A 23,053-nucleotide genomic window follows, 5' to 3' on the forward strand; every position below is an offset into this window, starting at 1 on the left:
TTAAGTCAATCACAAAAGTCCAAGCCCATTCCTGAACAAGTATACATAACCTGAACATAAACTAGGGTTTCCCTTGCTTCCCATTGAATCAGATTGAAAGGAACCTCAGAAGGTCTCTAGTCTAACCTTCTGCTCAAAGCAGGGTCAGCAGTAATTTCAGATCAGGTTGCTCGGGGCTTTTTCCAGTTGGGTCTTGAAAACCTTGAAAGATGGAGATTCCACAGTCTCTCTGGGCAGCCTGCCCCAATGCTTAATTATCTACAATGAAATTTTTTTTTCCTTCTATCCAGTTGAAGCCTCCCTTCAGTTTATGGTAATTGTTTCTTGTTTTCCCATTGTGTATCTCACTAAAGAGCCTGCTTCTGTCTTCTCAGTAACTTCCTTGTAAGTATGGGAAGATTGCTGTTAAGTCCCCTGAAGCCATCTGTTCTCCAGGGTGAACAAGCCCTGCTCCATCAGCTTCTCCTCATAGGTCAAGTACGCCCATCCACTGACCACCCTGGTGACCCTATTTTGAACTTGCTCCAACTTACCCTCATCTTTCTTGTACTGAGGGGTCAAAACTGGTCACCATATTCCAGATCTGATCTGATGAGCGCTGAAGAAAGCAATTGCCTTGATCTGCACTCCTGTTGATACCCATGGCATGCTACTTGACTCCCGTTTAGCTTACTGAACACCAGGACCTCACCTCCTTTTCAGCACAGCTGATGTCCAGACAGTTACTCCCCAACTGGTCACTGATGCAGGGGGTCAGTCCAATCCAGATTCAGGACTTTGCAGCTGTCATTGTTGAGTGTCATGAAGTTCATGCTAACCTATTCCTTTAGCCTGTCTAGATCTAGATAGCTTTCAATGTCAACGCTGTCTTAAATGTATTGACTGCAATCTCCAGTTTGGCGTTGTCCACAAGGTTTTGATTTAATTCAATTTAATTCCTGGTTAAAGCAGAACTTTCCAAAAAGAAAATGTTCACCTTTAGGGTTAATCCAAACATTTAAAAAAATAAAAAAATTAGAACAGAAAATAATTTTTGAGAAAGTCATGAGAAAATGTCAAGTTGGATGAGTATGGAAATAGGAACTGAACGTGAACTGTTGCATGTCTGCTCACACCCATCGTAATAACCGGTTCTATTTTAGAAGAGAAGAAAAGCCTACTGGAAGAGGGGAAAAAAAGAACAGAATACATTTTATACAACTGTAGACAAATCTGGCCTCGGGAGTTGTTTTAATTCTCGTTTGTTCCATTCCCAAAACCATACCTCTGGTTTCATAATCCAGGTCACGCCTTAAGAGTATTTCCATTATATCTATCTTAGTGATAAACACGTTTTATCAGAACTTCAAACGCTTAAAATCATTGAGGGAAGAGCTGTATTGTGTAACGTGATACTCTCTAACCCAATCACCTCAATGAGTAATACTACATTGCACTTGCATAGGACCTTTCATCTGGAAATTGTAACGCTCTTTACAAACATTAATTAATTAAACTTCAAACACCTGGGTGAGATAGGGAAGTATCCATACAATCTTTGGAACCAAAGTTGGAAAGACTTGCTAAGTCAGACCATCAAATAATACTACCATAAAATTATAATCCAGCGGTTTTCAAACTCTTTTTTTTTTTTGTTTCTCTTCCCTCTGCGCTGTTCCAGAGTCTCATAGGACATTTTCTCATTCCTTTTTCTTCATCAGTTTGAGAACCCAAGTTGTAACTCCTCCTGCCAGGTGCTCACAGTACCCGTTTTAGCTCTTTGGCCCAGGCAGCCACCCTGCTCCCCAGCAGAAGGGGAGGATGGGATAAATGCTGCAGTTGCCTCTTCTGTGATGGCAAATCCTGGCAGAAGCTCAGCTCAGGCTTGCTCCACTGGCCCCTCATTCCACATGGCTTCCCCACCACCACGACTGCGTCCCTGTCCCATCCTCGCCTTGGAGGGCGAGGGCCTTTTACGTAGATTGCATCTGCAGCTCACCAAGCCCAACCAGCAGCAGCCGAAGGCAGCCAAAAGGCACCACTCCCAAGACTTCCGGAGGGATCTTGGAAAATCCCCATCACCCACTCCTCCCCCTCCTCTCTGCTTCCTTCTTCAGGTTGAGAAATACTTTTTAGAAACTGTGTTTTTACAGAGGGGACAACAGAAGCATACAGAAATTGAGACTCACCCAGGGATGTAGTGGATCAGTAGCAAATTAAGTACATGCATCTGGCAAGAGCCTGGTGCAGTTGTTTGCTCTATATGCTATGCCGTGGTCTCTCTAGGAAAGCCACAGAGTAGTCAAAACTTGTGCGTTTTCCAATGACAAGGATGTTTCTCCACAGAGACTTTTCATATCAGTGCAATACTTCTTTGAAATGGAAACTCTTTATGCAAGCAGAACTTGATCTAGTAATTAAAAACTGTCATTCAAATAGGAAGTTTTTGATGAAGAGAATCATGGGAAGAGATTTGATTTATTTATGGGAAAACCTGTTGTGGTTACATTCTGAAATGACTAATATTCAGGGTAACAATACAATGGTCAATAGAAAATGACTTCCCACGTTTTTCCGGTAAGCCTCCCTCGTTCAGTTGTTCTCATTTTTCTGATGTTACGTTTACTGTGGTGGAACATCTGGGCCTCATAAATGAGGCACCGTGTTTCATGCACTGTAGACATCTAACCTCAGCAGGGCAATCAGTCCACTGAGAGTAGGTGTAAACATCTTGAAAGCAAAGAGGAAACTCTGGAGAGAGATCCAGGCAGTTGGCATGGTGAAAGGGGAGTCACCTGCAGCTAGACAGAAAATGCTATGCAGTAGACAAGGTCTGAGCGCTTGTCTCTCTCTGGAGTTCTGGTATCTGACCCAGTATTGCACATTAGTATCCTTCATCCATCCACTTGGAGATGAGGCAATGGTGTTAACAGACACCTAAGCGAACATGATAGCGATGGCAATGCTGCCCTTCCTTAGCACGGGGATGACGGCATTCTTCCAGGAGGTGCAGAAATCTGTGCTTTACATTGTCCTCTGTCTGAGGAGGTCTGGATGCAATGCTCCCCGTTCCCAGGAAGATGCCGTACCCACCAGCACACACGGGGCGGTCAGGTTAAGGCCAGCCTCTGCCCTTCCTTTTGAAGCATTGTGCTGCCAGAAATGCAAGAGTCATGGAGCTGGAGGGAGAATAAGCATGAGGGAGTCCGAATCTGCAGCCCAGGGAGAAGCAGAGCTCTTGAAGGAGCGGGGGAGCCCCAGGTGCCCTGCAGATACCTTCACGTGAGCTGTTGCTGCAGTGGGCCAGCTTCAAGTGGAGATGGGGAGAACGTAGGAAGGTAGTGGTGGTACACCTAAGTTACTGAGTGAAATTCATAAATGGTGTGGTCTGTTGGCTCTTCTTTTGGTGGCTTTTTTGCCACTTATTTAAATATCGCTGCTGGAAAACAAATATGTCTTACTGTAGATCTTAGACATTCTGTTTAGGGGGGATTATCTAAGTCACAAGATACAGGAATGTGCAGTCCTAGTTGTAGAACAGTTCTTTGTCAAAACTGTATGTGTTGCCGTTAGTGTTGACTCTCTCATCTTAAGTATGTACGTGCAGGACTGATTCTTTGGTGGAGAGCTACCTGCTGTCAAATACAGGCCCTCAAGTGCATAAGAAGTCCAAGAGGTCAATTGGTAAGACCATAATTTTCCTGGAGCCTGGGATAGTAAAACATGAAACTTTGTGAAAAGTAGAAGTAATTAGGGCTACATTCAGAGCTGTTGTTCAGTCCTTCAAAATTCTGAAATAGAACTGCAAGGGTATAAAATGGGTAATTTTTTTTTGTTCTGTAACACAGAGCTGAAAGAGTTTTGATCTTCTACTAGCCCAGTATCTGGAGTGTGGTGAAATATTATTGGATATTATATTTGTGCTATTGCAGTCTGCTCTGTTAAAAGAATATAAAGGGAGCTTAATGGATTATAGTAGCTTGAATGAAAGCCAAATTTTCGGAACTAGGGATCAGGTCTCCAAAGATACTTAGGCACCTAATTCTTCATAGAAACCTTAAAGTACCTTGTGGATCTGAATCCAGTAATCCACAGCGAAGGTGCATATTTGTGCACCTGCTGTCATTATTCAAAAGGAACAAACACTAATAAACCTCCTTTTTTGACTAAGCCTCTGTCTTGAAAATACGGACTAGGGAATATTAGAACTAGATTTATTATTTTTTATTCAACATAAGAAAAATCCCAGCTATGCTGTGGGATCAAGGTCTCTTGGGTAAAGAAATGGGTAAAGATAAGAATATGAAGGATAGTCACAGAAGGGGGACCTGCATGGAGCAGAAGATAGAAATGAATGGTGGTAGGTGAGATGCCTTGCAGAGGGGAGGTGAAAGAATACTTGGTCTCAGCATACCTGAATATCACTATGTACACAGCAAAAACATTGCTTGTGTACATGTGTTCTGTAAGTTGACTCGTAAATTGTCTGGATGTCCAGTTTTCGGGATCTGACCAATCAAATGCAAAAACTTAGGAAAAATCTCAACACTTAACTGTAAGCGCTGATGAAATATTTCAGGGAGACTCTTCAGAGTTTTTAAGCAGTTCCACCAGCTGTGTGTGATTAATGCCAACCTACCTACATGGCTCTTGGCTGTGTTGGAGCCCATCTGGCCAAGTGATGGAAAGCAAAGGGCCTGGGAACTGTTAGGTTTCTCCCTTCATTTGGTAACTCAAGACTTGCAGAGGTTTTGGAAGAGCTGAGCATTTAGCAAGTGATTTTTCAGAAATAATCAGTTTTGTTTTGAATCTGAACAAAGGCAATTTCCAGCATTCCCAGATCTTCTGAAACTGGGTTGATGTTTAGCAAACCACAAGGGTCACAACAAATATCAACAGTGAACACATTGTTTTCAAAGCTGAGTAATTTATGCATCTTTACCATTAAGAGAAGCTATTATATTGATGCTTAGGCCAGGTTTTGCATAAAATACTGAGCTGTGTGCCATGGTTGTGTATCAGAGCGAGTGTTGTCAGTTGAAATAAGTGTCTGCAACAGTTGTAAATATCACACCTGGCCCAGCTGTCTCTAAAATGAGTCAAAATCCCAATGAGCTTCAAAAGATACTAGGATTGTTGATGCTCTTTGTCAGTTTTAAGCCACACCTCTCCAAAACATTGGCATGTTTGAGTTCTTAAAAGCTGCTCCCATTTCAAGAGGGCTGCCCGACAAGATTCTTCTTTTGCCTAAATAAAACAACTAATTATTGAGGCAGTGTTTCAACTGGGAGCATTCAAATGAAGAGCTGAATTTGAATTACTGCAGGAAGTGAAGCCAACGTTTGATGAACCTTGATCTCTCATTCTGTCAAGCATTTGTGTGTGAATGTGTTTCCATCAGTATAAGGACAGGATGGTTGTATCATGTTTCTTTAAAGACAATGGTATGGAATCCAGACCATACCAGAAATACTAACACATCTTCAGAGAATGATTTTTTTTGCACTCTCAGAAATACTGTATTACTGTTTAAAAGCAAATTAGCACAGGACATGCTGGTGGCTGATGCTTTGAGCACAGAGTTTCTGATAGGTAAAACTGTGTGCGTGGCAGCTGAGCCACAAGTTCATTGTCATCAGAAACTGATAAAACCAAGAGACATGCCCAGTCATCTGCAACAGTATTGCTTAACCTCTTGAAAAGTATAATATCCTTGTAGCTTATCAAACTTTTTAAGACCCTCAAAAGCCTTATTGAAGAGTGGGATTTCTTAAGCTGAAGTATATCTTCTATCACTTCAGGGCCACATTTGAGCCGTTCTGCAATCCCGATTGAGAAATGTGGCTTTACAGTGATGGAAACAGTCATTACCGATTGACTAAGGGAGAGTTTTGTCAGCATGTACAGCTGTTGGTAAGAACTGGCATGAGGTCCCTTCATACTAAGGGAAAGGTTGAACTTGCACTGGTATATCAGATGTTTTGAGGTGAGGAACCTGAACAATACAAGAAACACCTGCAGCGACTGGTTAACAGGCTTCTTTCCTCCAACAAGATATAGAAGGAGTTAATATCAAATGATTATCAGTAGAATAAGACTCATTACTACATACATAATTGATATTTTTTCCCACAACACTGGTGTGCCATCAGATGGAGGAAAAAAATGGTAGATTTTTAAGCCTCTGCAAGAAAAGTAAAGATAACTCATATGTGGAACAATTTACCAGTCAGCATTGCAGGCTCAATTTTCCCTAAGTTATAGCTCAAGAATAATTTCAGTTTAAAGAAATCCACTGTTTCTGGTTACAGAACAAAATGTCTGAAGCCGCCTTTTCTGTGAAGCAGGGGAAGGTGGGCAGGGGGTACACGTCAAATCCAAGTGACCAGTGGCAGATTTGGCATTATTACAGCAAAGTTAAGCTCTGCTGAGGTGAAATATTTGGAAAGTCTGAAAATAATAATTCAGATTGTAAGAAGGCAAATGCCCAAGTGTGCTCTCCATTTTTGTACACATGATATATGAAGTGTACATTATTTGACACCAAATTTGTCTGGAGTTACTGGTAATTTGTATAGGAATCCTGAAGGAGCTTGAGGAATGCTTAGATTAAACCTGAAGACTAAAATAAAAAAAAATAAATTAAAAAAAAAATTAAAAAAAACAAAACCAAAAACCAAAAGACAGCAAAACAAAGCTCCACCACCAAAAATTTTCTAAAGGGGGGGGGGAACTCTTCAAAAGAAAAAAACCCAACTTTAAAATGGTTCCTGAGTTATACTTGCAGCCTTCTCAATGTTCTTCGATGTTTGCAAACCTGTTTAGATAGGTTGATATTTATAAATGATTCTTCAGAGAAGTATGTACATGTTTCTGATCTGTTTTGACAAACCATGATGAGACGGAAGAGACAGAACATGCTTGCATCTGAACTTAATGCCAACTGGAGCACAGGCTGTTGACTCTTTCCCACAAAGCTATGTATTGTCTTGAGTAAATATATTTCTTATAATATGATGTAACCAGAAGCATCTCCTGAATATTCTCCTCTTCCCAGGACTTTATTGAAGATCATCTTGATGTATGCTCTCTGAGGAAAACATTGTTCAAAGTTGTACTCCTAGCGGAGTTTTGAACTTTAATAATAATTTTGTTGTTTGGTGATGTCTTCTCCAAGTCTAAATTAAATCAGATGTATTCCCTAGGAGATAATTTGCTTGAATTATTTTCCTTTTGAATAGGAAATAAAAACATTTATGATCAACTCTTAAATGTCCCATTTTCCCTCTGGCTTTATGGTGAAGATGAACGTGAATAGGAATACTAGTCATTCCTCAATAATAATTGAAATAAATTCCCATGCCCCCCTCCTCTGTTGCTGAACACTTCCAACCTTGGACTGTTTTTTTTCTCAGAATGTTTTATAACTATTGTTCTCTTGGTTTGTCTGCTTTTGTTGCTGAAAGTTAGAAAATGCAGGATTTAGAACTTTCTTTTTTATGTCTATGGATAGCCATAAGTACATGGTATTCGTTACAGTGTTTTTAAGAGTCCATGTTCTTTTTCTTTCTGTGGTTAACGACACTTCTTTTACTTATATTAATCCACAAAGAAGATTTTAAATTCACTTACAGAATGAATGTTTGCTTTTCCAAAGTCCCATGCAACATAACGATATAGATCAGACGCAGGAATCATCAGGCAGAAAAGGTGCTGTCTTGGTTCTGCTGCCTAGGTCTCTGCTGTAAACTGGACTATCTTGATGTGGTATCCTTAACATTCATTGTCTCATTTCTCTCTTTTCTTTGTGAAATGGATCTCTGATTTCTTTTTCACCATTTTATGTTTTCCTTTTTGTCTTCCCTCCCCTGTTTTTTTGTCACAGTTAATACATTAAACTGTGAGGCTATGGAATGGAAATACTGCCAAGTTTGGGTTTTTTTTTTGGGGGGGAGACCTAGGCAAATTAGAGGTAGGTACCCTGGTAGGGTACAGACGAGGCAAAATGGACAACTGTTTTGTAGTTGCTAGATATTATACAAATTGAGTTCAGCAACTTTTTTGTGGCATAGGCAAATAGTCCTTCTGTGCTAGCTAGAGTTAAGATAAACAACACATTTAAATGGCTAATACTCCATTTTCATGTTTGCCTTTGCAGGTCAGTCAAATTCAAATACTTCTTTTCTGTTTCTCTGTCCTTCCCTGCTATGTTATTAATCTTACTCTTTCTATGTTAATCTGTGCCTCTATGTCAAGCAAAGTGCTGTTCGAAACTATGTTGCCTTCTACCCAACACGGTGCTTATCCTTCTGAAAAAATCAGAACTGGGATGAGCAGTCACTGCCCCAGACTGTTCAACCAGGGTGAAACAGTAGATGGAGTGGAATTAGGTGGCATGAAAGCATTTTACTCAAGAAGAGTATAGCGTGTGAGTGAGCCCTGTTTGAATTCAAGATGTCTGAATAGTGCTGCTTGAGTAAGAATAATCTGGATAGCTGTAAGTAAAGAACAGTTTCACCTTAAGAATTTTCTTGTGTGATTTCTTTTGCATGATTGCCAGCAGCTAGTTTTGTAAATTTTGTACTGTTGGAGTTACCCTTCCACTTGAGAAAATGCTGTTGAAGTCATAAGGATGTGACTACAAAGGGAAGAACAGTGCAGGCGAGGTAAAAGAAGCTGCCAGTGCAAGACAGTGGAGAATCTGGCCCTGGTTTATGTATGACTACTTTGGGTTTATATAGCTTTTTTGTGTTTGTTTTTATTTTACTCTGGGCTAAGTATTTCACAGGCAGTTAATTCCCACAGAATGATTATGAGTCTTTATTTGGTGTATTTTACAAAGAGTCAGACCGAGGAGCTGGAAAGTTGAATGATTTGTCCAAAATCCCCTTCTCTCAATATCTGCGTTAAAGTCTATAATGAAATCCCAGTCTGATTCAGAGTCCTGTGCTGCTGCGTGTGTCCTCCATAACCACCCTGCCGATCTGATTTCGCCAGCTACAAGCTTCTCTGGCTTTTCTGTATCAAGTTCCACTGGTACAACTGCCTTGGAACGCATCTGGGTTTGATTCGGTCATATTGTGCAGTGATAAGCATTGCATGCAAGTTGATCAGAAAATATGTGGCTGGTAAACACCAGATTCCACCTTTCCTGAATGATTAGCTGGCTTTTTGAAGTCCTAATGATTTTAATTTGGCTTGGAGTCAGTGAGTAAGAGTATGCAAAGCCTTAGCCAAAGTACCTATTTATTTATTTAAATTTTATCAGCACTTATTTCTTCAAAGAAGAGTACCTATCTCTTTGTCTAAGCGCTTTTTAATAAATGTATAAATATATAGATGTATAACTACCAAGTAAATCAGCTTAAATTTTCTCCATTGTCTGATAGATGACAGCAGTTAGTAGAAACAGTGTTTTTCCTTGGTGAACAGGGTTTATAGAGTATTCCTGACTTGTAGGAATGATATTGTCTGTTCAGTTTAATGCTGTATCTTTCATTTCAGATTTTTAAAAGAAGTAACACGGCTTGTTTTCCCTGTGTTTGTTCTGTCTATTTTCATAACACAAGTTTGTTTTTACTCCCCAAGAAAGGATATGAATAGATTAATGATTTGTTTAAAAAGTGAATGGAATTTTTCTAGACACAGATTGCTCGCTCTATCTGTTCATCTTCTGGACTTGGCTGTTTAAAACTTGTCAAGGAAGAATAAATTTTTCCTTTTTCCCTCCCAGGTTCTCTGGAGGAGAAAGATTGTCTGTTGTTGTGGTTATTTCAGATATTTGCAAAATTAATGTTAAAATTCAAATACCGCAGTAATATAAATTTTAAAAAAGCTTCTACTTTTCTGTTGTAGTTCTTTACTTGTGAGAGACAGATTTAATGAATATGCTTTTTGTTTTCTTTTCTAAGGAGTGGTTACATAATCTAGTGCTACACAGAAAAAAATTTACTTCTTCAAGTCCTATGCTGTGGCAGCCCAATTAAATTATTATTTTAAACTGTGTATGATAAACTAATTTATTGCATTTTTAAGGAAGTTGTCCTTAACTGTGACGTACTGTAGTATATAAAAGATTGTGATTAAAATTGTATTTGTAATTAATCCTTAAATATTCAGATTAAATGGGATAGGACTAAGTACACTGAAAAATCAGTGTGTGCACCAGTGTACCTTTGCAGGTGAAATACTGCATCTATTGTATATTAAATTACTATATATACATTTATATATATATAGTGCTATGCAGCATTACTAATATTTTAAAATTTTCCCATGAGCACTTTCCTCAGCTGTATACCAAACAGTATTGGAAACTGCTTGCAAAGGAAAATCATCATATACGCTGGGTGCTCTAAGATACGAGCTTTTGAAAATAGCAAAAAACTTCTCATAAGTTTCTGTGCATACAGTTTATAAAATTAGACGTAATTATGCTGCTACTGTTGGCTGAGTTATTTTCCATTCAAACGCCATGTACTTAATTGAACTGGAAGCGAGGGAGTGGGTGCCTTTCCCCCTGTGCCGGGTCCCTGGAGTCAAACAAGTCGAGGGCGATCTCGGCGGTGCGTGATTTTTGCACCAGTGCAGGCAAAGGGATCAGCTCAGCTGTCCTGCGTCACTGCGGGTTTTGTCATTAGCGGGGGTCCGGGCTGCGTGGAGATCTGCCGAGCTCTTGGCCATCAGGATGTTTTGCTTTAAGGAGTTGCGCAGGCAGAGTGCAGGTGTGAAAGTTGCTTCACAGGACTTTGAATTCGTCTCCAAGGTTATTGGAGTTTCTTCTTTCCAACAGAAGTTTGCAAACTGTTTTTGTTATTGTGGAAGTTGTCCTCATAATACCTTTTAGTCATTTCTTTCCTGAAATCAACAGCTTCAGTTTTTTTAGATTTTTTTTTCTTTTTTTTTTTCTTCTTCTCTTACAAGTATGTACACCACAATTATGGCTTGGGTTATGAGTCCTTGAAGTCCCTCTGTTGTGGCAATATCTTTTTCAATAGCATGCCATGTGTATTCAGTTTTTTATTTATATAAGAACAAAAATATTTTCTGAATTACTTTGTTTTCTCACAGGAATCCTTTTTTTTTAACTTCACTGCTCCTACACATGGACTAAAGTACTGAACTTGTAGACTGATACCCAAATCTCTTTCCTGAGTCAATACCATTAATTTATAAGGCAGTTAAGTATTTGAGTGCATTGCATTTGTCAATATTGACTTTTCCCTGCTATTGTGTTTCTCATTCTCTTAGGTTAGTTAGGTGTATCTGAATCTCCTCTGGTCTAGACTTACCTGCACATTTTTGTGTCGTTTTCAACTTTGTCACTTTTCTGATAACTCCTTTTCCTGATGACCAACACATACCTACCTTATATGCCAGAATGATGTGGTTCCTACCAGTTCCTACCTGTTCAGCTTTCCGCAAAGAAAAATGCACTGTTTCTTTCTAATCTCTGTTTTCTGGCCAGATTCTTGAAAAATTTTTGTCCCTTGTAGCTCAGCTGTTTAGTTACACAGATGCCTTTCTGGAAATCCGTATAAACTATTTCTCCTTTAGTTTCCTTCTGTGCATTAAGAATTGTATCAGATTTGTGAGGTACAATTTACTTCTGCTGAAACTATGGAGAACAAATTCTACCTGTGATCTGTGTGTCTTCTACTTGTGTTTTAATGATTGTTTTAACTAAATTGCTGTCTTATCTCAAGCTAGTCGAAAAGTTCCCTGAATGTATCCCGTAAGGCTTTTCAAAATGTAACTGCAATATTTGCTACCACGCAGTCCTTAAATAGAGTCACTAGTATGAGAATATTTTCTTAGAGGTTCAATCAGCTTATTCTTAAATTTTTCTGATATTATTGACTGTATATATCCTCTGTGGCTTACTGACTTAATGCCTTTTTAATTTCTCTGTTGTTTTTTCCTTCTCCCTTCCTCTCTTTTGGGTACCTATGTCTATGGTGTCATATCATCTTTTTTTATGGGGAAAGATTAGGTTCAGGGCAAGTATCTTGCTAATACATAGCTGGCAAAAACTGATGCAAGAAATTGTTTATCTTTTCAGCAACACCCTCATTTTCTTTAATTACATCTTCACCTCCTCTAATCCAAAAGACCTACTTATTCTCCCTTAACCATCTTGGTGGTTATTGCGTGGTTTTTACCCACAGCTGTTTACTTCAGAGCACATTTTAGGCCTCTTTGTTTCTTTCTTACACAATGAATCTTATAATCTCCTTTGTTGGCTTCACAAACATTGTATTTCCATATTCTGTGTAACTTTGCATTGGATTCCTATAGGTAGAGTGGCTGTAGAGCACCCTAAAATTGTACAACAGGTCTATAAACTGAAAAACTGCTATGCTAGTTTGAAGAGGAAATACTTCATTTTCAGGATACAAAATTCATCTTAACACTTAAAGTGCATACGTTCTCCCCTTGCTTGTAGTCTCTAACACTTGGTTTTTAATTTGTTATGTTAATACGTTGGTTTCTGCTGATTTAACAGGTTTTAGATGAAGGAAGACTGAAAGAATATGGTGAACCTTACATTTTGCTGCAAGAACAAGATGGCTTGTTTTACAAAATGGTGCAACAAGTGGGCAAGACTGAAGCAGCTTCTCTGATTGAAACAGCAAAACGGGTAATTTTAGAAGAAGGGATGATTAAGTTTGTCTCTGCAGTTCGTTTATCTCAAGTTAGCATATTCAGTGTTATGTTAAGGCTTCCACTAAAGAATCTGTCAGCTTTGCAAGGCAAAGCCATAATTTTCAGTGCTTTTTTTAGTGGGATATACACAGACTTCCAAGTGATAAGTGTATTTATATACCCTGAGTTGAAAGACTGTTTGGATTTCTCGCATCCTTCTGTATGTACACAAAATGTTAAGTGTAAATAATATATGACATACTCACCTGTGCTGGGCATTGATCTTGGAAAAACTTGCTGTAAAAACGTGTTAGGGCTGCAGAGTCCAGTATTTATCTATTTATTCTATATTTTTAAAAGGGCCCACCAACTTTTAGTTTGAGGTTCAGTACCTGTGCATTATATTATGGTCTCTGGGGGTGTGATTGCATTCTTATTTTTGTGCTTTCTCTTACTTCATTCTTCTACCCTTGCTCTGTTCTGCACATAGGATGAGCAGGGCTCAATTAAGAAACAGCTGTTGAATGTTTTGTTGCCTCCTTGTTCCCTACAAGGCTCTGTGCCTGATTTACTGCTTACTATTCAAATCCTACTCTGAGCACAGAATTATTAATGTACTTGTGAGCATTCCTCTGGCAATCAAAGTGTTTAAGAAACATCAATGGATTAATTTTCATAATATGTCTGTAAGGTGAGGCTATATCATCTCCACTTCTCAGATGGAAAGCTGAAGCAGAGATAAGATGATAAAAAAATGACCCGTGATTGAGGAATTCTTTTTGACTAGCTTTTGGCTTGATTTCTTTTTTCTTGATAATTGACCACACAGGATGTCCAGAGCAAGGTTTTATTTCTCTCAGTGCTAATGAAGTTTAAGCACTGCTTCAGTTGAGACTGGCAGCGCTCAGTTTGGCAGCAGCTTGCTTCATAGTCATGTAACATTACTTCCAGCATGCAAGTAAGGCACAGAAATTAGGCATGTAGGGACCTAAGAGAGCCTTTTCAAAACAAGAAGCAAAGGTCTTATCTCTAGCCTTTATGTTTTCCTCTCCTCAAGTTGCTGGATGTATGGAGCAGAGCTAGAGGAACACAAACTCCAAACTGATCTCTGGGGAAACAAGAGACATAAAGACGGGAAGCAAAATGGCAGGTGCCTGGCTATTTCCTAGTAAAAATAGATGCATTTCCAGCAAGTTGGAAAAAAATGAAAAATTGTGCTGTCATGGAGGCTGCATGCTCATGTCTGGAGGCTATTTTACTGGACTTTTTGAAGATTAGAGATTCCTGTGTCTGTTCATATCGTTAGAAATTTTTTAGAGCTGCTGAAACTTTTTTTAATAAAGAGTTTTTCAAGTGAAGCTTTGTAGCTAAGAGTGTACACTATAAATTCATGTGTGGCACTAATTGCAGAACTGAGGAAACAGCTTTGTCCTTAACTAGACTATGTAATGAGTCCTGCTGTCCTCCTCCGTTGCTGCAATGTAGCTTCTTGTATTTTATTACTAGAAAGGAATGGGTTAGCCATGTTTTTTTATGGTATGTGTATGACAATCTGGAGGTTATATAAATTACGTTTAAAAGGATAGCTTCAAATTCAGACGACCAGTGTTTGTCTGTAAAGTGAAGGCCAGCTTCCTAAGGCTTGATCCTTGGAATGGCAAGAGGTGAAGCTGTCCAGCTGTCATCTGTAGAGATTTAGCCATGTCATGCTGTCTCTCCTTCCCTCCCTGCAGCCCTCCCCAATTGCACAATTGCATTCAAAGATAATTCAAAATATATAAAAATAATTGCCTGATGTTACTTGCCCGTATAGTCATCTGCAGTTACCACATCAATGTTATGTGATTTTGTACAGGAAGGGAAGAGATCCAGGAACCAGTCTCTGCTGAAATGTGGTTTGATGAAAAAGTTTGCTAACTCCCAGGCTAGAAGGCAGATACAAGCTTTAGCATCTGCCAAGAATGCAAAGCATGGTGCTTATCCACACTCAGCCCAAAAATATGGGAATCGAGAGACTATATCTCCAGTCAGCAGCTACCCAGAAGCACAGTTACAGTTCTTTCTGTTTGGAGGACTTGGACGTTAATTCAAGGTTTTTGTTACTGCTGTCCCTTGTGCTTCATGCACACTTTCAGAGAAGTTGCTTAGTCAGAAAAGCCACTTCCAATGGCTTTTCTTTTTACACTAGTAAGTCTGTTACATGTATTGCTGTTGGTCTCATACATTCCTACTGTGGTTACTAAAAGCTGGTTTTATGAAAACCAGCTTTTTTTCTGTTGTTGAAAAACAGCATGCTGCACATAAAAAGAAATGGTAATATGACATATATACATACTTTTCAAAAGGCGTTACAGTGGGTTGCTATGTAAAATGGTTTGGAATGTGGCCATGCTTTGGCAATGATTATTTGATTTATTGCATTTTGGACCTGAATCTTGCGCAGAACAAACCTGTACCAAGAGCTTCTTTCAGTAAGGTGAGACTTTAAATACATTTTGTGGAACAGTATAGATTCTGCATATATCCTTTAAGTGCAGATGCAGGGGGACTACGCATCTTAAATTGGAAGACTAACTTGGATATCTTTGAAGAAATCTAATTTTCAAAAAAATCTCATAGACATCTTAGCTAAGCGTTGCAAGATTGAGCTATTGCTGGAACCTTAGCTCAGGCTTCTGAATTGATCCAAGCTTACTATTTGCATGTCTCTCTTGGTCACTCAGTATCCCCATTTTTTGTGCACGTCAAAGAAAACAATGCAGGCACAGCTCAAATTGGAGACCGCTGAGTATATATTAACTAGCCTGTGAGCTTGACTGCAGTAGAGTTGTGCTTGGCATTGCAAGACTGTGTTTTTATCTTTGCTCACTTTACAAGAAGCTATTAGGAGAAAATCCTATGGGAAGGTGAGAAATAGTCATCAAACAGTTAAAAAAGAAAAAAAAAAAGTGCTCAATTATTCAGATAAACAAAGGTTGGTGTGTACTCCGTGCTCTTGGCAGCATTGAGAGAGGCTTTTCCACAAGCTTTGGTGGCGTCAGGACAGGGCTGGTTTTCTGTCAATCAGGTTTTGAGTACTTTGAGGGAAAAATAAGGGTTATTTTATTTTAAAGCTATGACAGATGTGTAAATATTAAAATACTAGGTGTTATCTCACCTCAGTGATTACTTTTAGAAAGGTTGCAGCTCTGTTGGCAGTGGAAGAAACTTGTATAAAGACTTGGGCATTTAATATTTTGAGGGATTGGGCTCAGGGGAAGAATTACAATGAGACAGTTGAAAAGCAGCTGCCATTTCATTACGTCTCTAGTAATGTGCCAAGGTTTTCTATTAACTTTCCATTAAAAAAAAAAAAAATCACATTCAAAAGCTGCATTAAAAGTATGCCAAAGTTTTATGTTTTAAACCGGGGACGGGATGGGAATGCACAACTGGGGCTGCCGTCTCTGCAGCGTGTGTGCAGGCAGGCGCCTGATTGACTTTCCTCTGTTGCATCCGATCGTGGCTGGTTACTGAGGAATGCCTCTTAAGAGAACTTCCAATTCTTTTGTTGATTCAAATCAGACCTTAATATTCTTTGAAACTTGTAAAGATGCATATATCCTGCGTTAGCATGTGTGCACAAAAGACGACAGTGGTACTTACAAGAATATTTTTATAGAATGACTATTTCTTTTTTATCCTGCATGTCTTATACATGTATTCATATATATGAAAAGGACATTATTATCAAACAAACTGAACTTTGTTGACAACACTCTCAAATATAAATTGGAGAAATGTTTCATAAGCCGTAGTCAAAGCGGTCTGACTATGAGACCTAACTCATGACACGTGTCAGCTTCAGAAAGATAGTGTATTTTCTGTTTTTAAAGACTCAAAAAAACTTTTCACATTCTTCTTTGAAAAAATTGCATTTGAAGTCCTTTTTCACCCAAACACATTTTTAGATAAGAGCACACAAGTCTTGACATTATTTCATTTTGTTATGCGCATCTGTCAAGGAACAGAGATATGATACAGCTACTAAAAACTGATGATTGTGGAACAGTGAAACTTGACAGCATTTCATTTCCTTTATATTCTGATTATACATTTATCAGGAAACCTGTATCTCTTCTAGTTGAGCTAGAAATTGGTAGAATTCAAGAACTCAAAGGCTTGGCAAAGAACTGTCCTATTATTTGGTATCATCTTACATTTTAGAGAAGTTGCTTGGTTGAGTCATTGTTAAAGCTTTTGCTTCTTCTTTCATTATTGTGGTTCACTATCCAGAGATCACATTTCTATAGGCCCTATAACTGCTCTGCAGCACAAATTAAACGCTGGGATATTTCATACATATACCTCGAAGTTTCAATGGTTGTCAATCATAGTTTGTAAAATATAGGGATTACAACCTGATATTAACATCCAAATCCATTGTGTTCATTTTATGTGTGAAAATGAGAAACCCTTGTGCAGACGCAAGATTTCACAGCTTCTTTGTCATCCTGTTTTTAATTTATCTCCATGTTTTGAGCTACTAAAATGATTTTACTTACCAGTTTAATGTAAAGTGATAAAACATATCTATTTATCTGAATTACCAGAATTTGAGTGGATCTACAGGTTGTGTGGGATTATTCTCACGCTTTGTTATAATGTAGGATCATATAGTAATTTTACTAATTTTTCAGTGACACACAGTTACTGAATGCCACTAACCTGAAGTTCCTGTTGGGATTCCTTAAGGACATGTATTTATCTCTACTTTATTTGTCTCCAGGAATTTTATTTGAAACTAAAAGGTGTTTGATGCATAATTACTCATAGAATCTGATATTTTTCCTAGGTGTACTTCAGTAAGAATTACCCAGAAGTTGTTCAGAATGGTCAACTTGCCACAGACTCCTCCTTGGATCCTTCCTCAGGATTATGCATAACCGAAACTGCACTGTGATTCCTAATAACCTTAACTGTTTTCCATTGAATGTAAACCTGAGATCATCTAAACTCAGTGACAATGTTTGCAAGTGTCAACAGGAGAGGAAAGGGAGGGGGCGATTCTTTGCACTGGACATCCTTCCTATTTAATACTGAGAAAAAAATTTTTACTGTCCCTCTTTTTAATTTCAGTGCAATATGTTTTCCTTTCCACCTAATTGTTTGTACGGCTAAGGATATTAGGCAGACTCAGCTTTTATTTGAAAGTTATGTGGTAGAGATCTCTTTTATTTAAACAGGTGCAGGACACCTAACACGTCTAGGACACCTAACAGGTCTAGGGTGCATATTTGGAGCTTAATAAAAAAAATTGGAATGTGTCCTTTTTTCTCTTTTGGAAATATTTTGAGACCAAGCAAACCCAAATTTTTTTCAGTGTCACTTTAGCACGACAGCTGTGTCTAAACAGCAGATTCAGTACTGTACAACTTAGTTGTCTGGTGCGACTGTCTTTCTCCCTGTCATAAGTAGCTATGCAGGTTGCTAGAAAAAAGAATTGATCAAGCCAAAAATACTTTTTCTTTTTGATAGCAAAAAGTACTATATACTTATTTTTTTGATAAATAATTCAAGTAATGCTGTTCAAGATGAATGTAAATATTAGTTTTATTTTGCTAAAATCTGAATGCTGAAAAATCAATCTTGATCTTCTATACTTTAGATGAAAATTACCACATTTGCACTGAAGAAATATTTAAATAATTTAACATACATTCCTCTTTTTATCCAGGTTATCAAAGAAAAAAGGTATTAAAATAACTTGAGGAAACGTTTGAATGACATGTCATTATACCTAAATGCCGTGTAGTACAAAGTTATCTTCAACACAACACATTGAAATGTATACATTATTTGCATTTATTGTGCCTTAATATTTGTGCCTTCAAGCCAAAGCTGTAACTGCAGGGTACACAACAAATTCATTAAATTTATGTTAAAAATATGTAACTTTAGTATATTTAAAGTTTTGCATCAGGGGTTCTGTTGAACTCGAGCTGTTTGAAGTTGCCATCCTACCAGAACAGGTAGGAGCGTACAACCTGTAGTTTTGAATGGCTGTTGCTGACAGTGAGAGGAATGCAGTGTGAGAGAGAGATTTGGTATTTGTAAGTTATGTCCTGATTCAGCAAAGTACTTTAACACAAAGGCACTATTCCTATGTTTAAAAAAAAAAAAAAAAAAATCAACCAAGTGCTGCGCTGCTTCAGGTTTTTTCATGTTTAGTGAGATACCTACTCTTTGAGGACTAGTAGAAAATAAATCTATTCATCTTACTGTTTAAAGGGCACAGAAGAGACTAAAAGGCAACGGATCTCTTCAGAACATGGAACATACTGTGCCTTTTGAAAAATACTGAAGATGCTTGCTCTTACCTTTGTAAGAGAAATGTTATTTACCCAACATTCACCCAGTGGTCTAAAAGTACGGCAAACACAAATGTTTCTTGTTTCAAACAGTTCTACCAGCAAATAACCGATTCAAATACAAAATCACTCTCTCCCTGGCGAGAAGTAGATCGAGGCCAAAGCCTGTGCCTAGGACAAGGGCTCATCTAGGAGAACGTTGTCCTGCTCAGGAGTCAGCCCAGTGGTGAGAGGCAGAATCCTCGTTCCCCTGGTGAGTGGTGGGGAAAAACAAACACCAGGCGTCTGGTTTCGCTGGTAACATCTTCTTCTGTCCTTAGCAGGCAGTTACAAAATGAAATAGCGCTTGTCCCTAGCTTTCTTTTGGCAAGTTCTGACACTTCCTTCTGCGACGTGTAGCACCTTACGCTATAACAAATCCCATTGAGATCAGTGGAACTGAACTTCACGCGGTGATGCACAGCATGAGGCTGGTGCTACAGCTGGTGCTAAATAGCAGGCGGTCAGGGACAGCTACCTGTCCCCAAAGCCAAGTGGCACAGGTTGGCTCACGTAAGCAGTGCTTATGGCTAATCCTTCTTAGAGCACACCAGCCACATCCACTGTTCTGTATCGTTTGGCCCTTGGTCTTCTCCGGGCTCACGCAGTCCACTTATGGACCTAGCACACAATTACCGTCTAGTGTGTTTTCTTATGGTTTCCTTTGCAATTCACATGGTCTGAAATAAGGATAGGGCTATTCTGCAACTCAGTAGAGTGGTGTTTGCATTGCAGAAGTATGTGAAGACGTAAAGAAGTGTTTGAGTGTGTAAAATCACATGGGATAGTGCTGGGGGACTGTGTATCATGAAGAAAGTTCAACCTTGCATGGTCTTCTCTGTAACTGCCTTTTTGGAAGGGACCCACAGTGTGAACCATGTCCAAACTCTGCTCAAGCTTTGTCATGGAGAGACCTGGCTGCAGTGGTCCAAAACAGAGTTAGGGTGAGCTGACCAGTAAGGCAGTGTAGATGCTTAATGGAGTATGGTGCTTGAGTGTGGGATAATTAGCAAAATAGATATATAGCAAACGAGAGACACAATGGGGCTGTTCAATCTGAGCCAGAGGCACCTGCAAGCAGCAGGCCTCAAGGACGCGGCGAAGGCTAACTGTTGCTACAAAGTTTGATGAAACAGGCACAAAAAGCTAAGCAAGATGGGCCTACGTGACCGAAAGCAGGACACCTGGCAAGACAAAGACAGGAGGAATCGTTCGCGTGATCAGAAGACCTTATCCAATCGAACTATTGCTTTAGGCGCGTGGACAGCACATGTTAACCAATCAGTAGATGGCTTGTGCATGGCTATGGTATATAACCAAGTGCTACGCAGCAATTAAATGGAGAAATCGCTTGATCCACAGTATCTGTGTTGGTCCGTTTCTCCCCAGGGTGAGACCCTGGCGATGCGTCGTTTCTCCTAGATTGTCGCCACGGGAAAGCGTGGCACTTGAGCTTATTTGTTTACATTTTATTAAGCAGTGTGGACATATCCAGAGTCTAACTGTGTTTTAAAATGGCGAATTCTTTTATTTCTAAATAGTTAGTTCTTACAGGAGAGTAAGTATGATGTATAATACAGTGAGACTTTTAAATACTCTAGCAGAACAGTACGTTCTCCTGGCCATATACCTTGAGTTTATATTTTTTTTTATCAGAACCAAGGAGATATGCATGCGTAAACCAAGGGTATAATTACAGTTTTAGTTCATTTCAGCTCTGAAATGAATCTATGGTAAGTTATATTTCAGAGCAAAGCTCCAAAACGCTGGCTGCTGCAGACTCACTGGTATGAGACCCTGACAGATCTAGCTATCAGTCTATAAGCTAGAATTAATTTGATCCTGTAGGTTTTTGAATGCGCACAAAAATGTTAGGTATCTCTGAAAATGCTGATTCTGCTTCTTCACGTGTTTTGGCAGGACATTACTAGCTGTAGGTATCAAATATCAATATAAGAGAAAACAAATCTTTTACAACATCACACTTGAAACCCATAAATTGCTGAGTGGAACAACTGATAGTGAGACATTCGTGTCTGTCATTGGCATTATATCATCTTTTTAGTTTAAAGTAACAAAAATATTTTAATCAGGAAATTGGTTTTTAGATTCTTTTGTTGGTTTTGTTGTTGATAGCTGTTTTGTTTAGATGACTGTTGGTTAAGATTGACTGACCCATTTAATTTCAGTTGAGTAAAAAAGTGCAATGTACCTGAATGGCAAAACTCAGATCAGGGATGAGAAAGGGCTTCCTTTGGTGAAAGTCTCAGTCTGTTAAATGGACAAATTATCTTGCCAGCAAGGTGTTTTATGTTTCCTTTTAAGGAAAAGTTCAAATAGTTCTAAACTTCCACTTTAAAAATTTTCATGCTTCATTTGGAAATAGCAAAGCTGGTTACTATAAGCTACATTCCTTCCTGGGGTTCTTGGAAAAAGAACTTGGTCTTCTGAGTTATTCAAGCCTTCAAAATATTTCTTCACCATGAGGTGCCTTAAAGTATTCCAGAGTTCTATTTCTAAGAAATATAATTTTATACAGCAATACTGAAAAGCATCAGTTACAGAACTGTTTGTTTGGTGTAAAAGACTAGGAACAGCCTCTACTTCTGATCTCAAGAATTGTTCTCAAGACATTCATTTTGGTATATCTTTGCTCCACCCCTCCTCAAAAGACCACTGGGAGAGTCAAAACCAACACAGTTCTCAAGGATAGGTTATCTCGTGTTTTGCTTATTTTAAGAGCAAAATTGTCTTTAGTGAACTGAAACAGAGCTCATTTGTCAGATAGGCGTAGTCTTCTGCGATACCATCCATACTGCCCTTTGGAAAAGGGAGAACCTTCTTCTGACCAACATCAGTAATGCTGGTTGCTTAACTGATGTTGACAGTTTCTTTTAACCTTCCCAATACATGTTTAAAATAAGATTACAAAAAGAATCAGAAGGGGACAAAAGATCCAAATGTTACAGAAACTTTCCTGAAAATGCTGCTTTTTGTGTTAATGTGACCATTTGAAATATATCACTTTAAAGTTTGCCTCTTGGCCGGGGGGGGGGGGGGCGCAGAAAGAGTTGAAATCACTTATTCCCTGTGATGGCAATGAGCATCTGACACTAGCAGAAGAATGTGGCTTTCTGTATGTTTTACATTGTAACAGCGCACTGCTTTTTCATCATTTTAACTCTGGTTTTGTTTTGGTTTTTGCATTTGTGTAATGATTTTATTCTGGTATTGCTACAGAATGATTTCTTTTGTTGACGTTCATGTGACAGCTCCTGTCGTACAATAAAAGGTGTTTCTCAGAAGCATGAAGTCTGTCGTCATTGCGAACGTGTGGTTGAAGGCAGAAATGCCGGGCTGAGCTAAGTCAGATTGTGCCTGAAATCTCCAAACACCTCTTGGTGGTATCGCCAACTCCAAGAGCTGAAAATCCTCCATTTGGAGGTATGTATAACACAGAATAATACATTCCGGCTTAGTTTTACCAGTCGTCTGTGGCCTGAGATCTCTCAGATCACGTTATCAAGCTTTTTGCTTCAGTTGACAAGGGCTAAAACGTAATCCAAATAGATTTTCAAAAATTGTGACTGAAGAACCACTGCAGTTGCACAAGTGCAGATCGGGTACGGTCTCTGCCTCAAGCAGCTAGCAAGCTCAAGGGACTGGGCAGCCGAAAGGTGGAAGGTGAACGGACACAGAAGCGAAGTGGGTTAGCAGCACAACTCCAAAATCTGGTGTCATCTCTCAGTCCTGTACTTCTCTCTGATGAGTTTGTTGCTTAGTTTAACAAGAGACTCTAAAACTGCTCATTTCTGAAAACTGCTGAAAGTTTCTCCCTATGTCTACCAACTGGTCTCAAGCACTTAAATCTACTATTTTGATGCAAGTTTTTAGTACAAGAAGAATTGTGCATTTGTCAATAATCCCCCAGTGCAGCAAGTTCCAGGACTTGGTGTACCATGAGTTGTCATCTGTCTTTTTATAACATGATGCTGGAATATGTGTTAAAAATTTCTCATGTTTCTACCAGAAGTCTACCT

The 23,053-nt window shown here is 38.9% G+C and overlaps 1 protein-coding gene across 7 annotated transcripts in view; it reads left to right on the forward strand.

Annotated features, from left to right (window-relative positions):
• The window catches only part of ABCC4 (ATP binding cassette subfamily C member 4 (PEL blood group)), a 152,552-nt gene extending 130,240 nt beyond the window's left edge, over positions 1 to 22,312 (forward strand). For all 7 annotated transcript variants that reach the window (XM_075045962.1, XM_075045964.1, XM_075045967.1 and 4 more), the window contains 2 exons: positions 12,485 to 12,619; positions 17,459 to 22,312. In XM_075045962.1, coding sequence (XP_074902063.1) covers positions 12,485 to 12,619; positions 17,459 to 17,566 — 243 coding nt within the window. In that variant the 3' untranslated portion in view covers positions 17,567 to 22,312. The remainder of the gene's footprint in view (positions 1 to 12,484; positions 12,620 to 17,458) is intronic.
• The last annotated feature ends 741 nt before the right edge of the window (positions 22,313 to 23,053 follow it).

The sequence above is a fragment of the Buteo buteo genome, chromosome 14, assembly GCF_964188355.1.
Source record: "Buteo buteo chromosome 14, bButBut1.hap1.1, whole genome shotgun sequence".
NCBI lineage: Eukaryota > Metazoa > Chordata > Aves > Accipitriformes > Accipitridae > Buteo > Buteo buteo.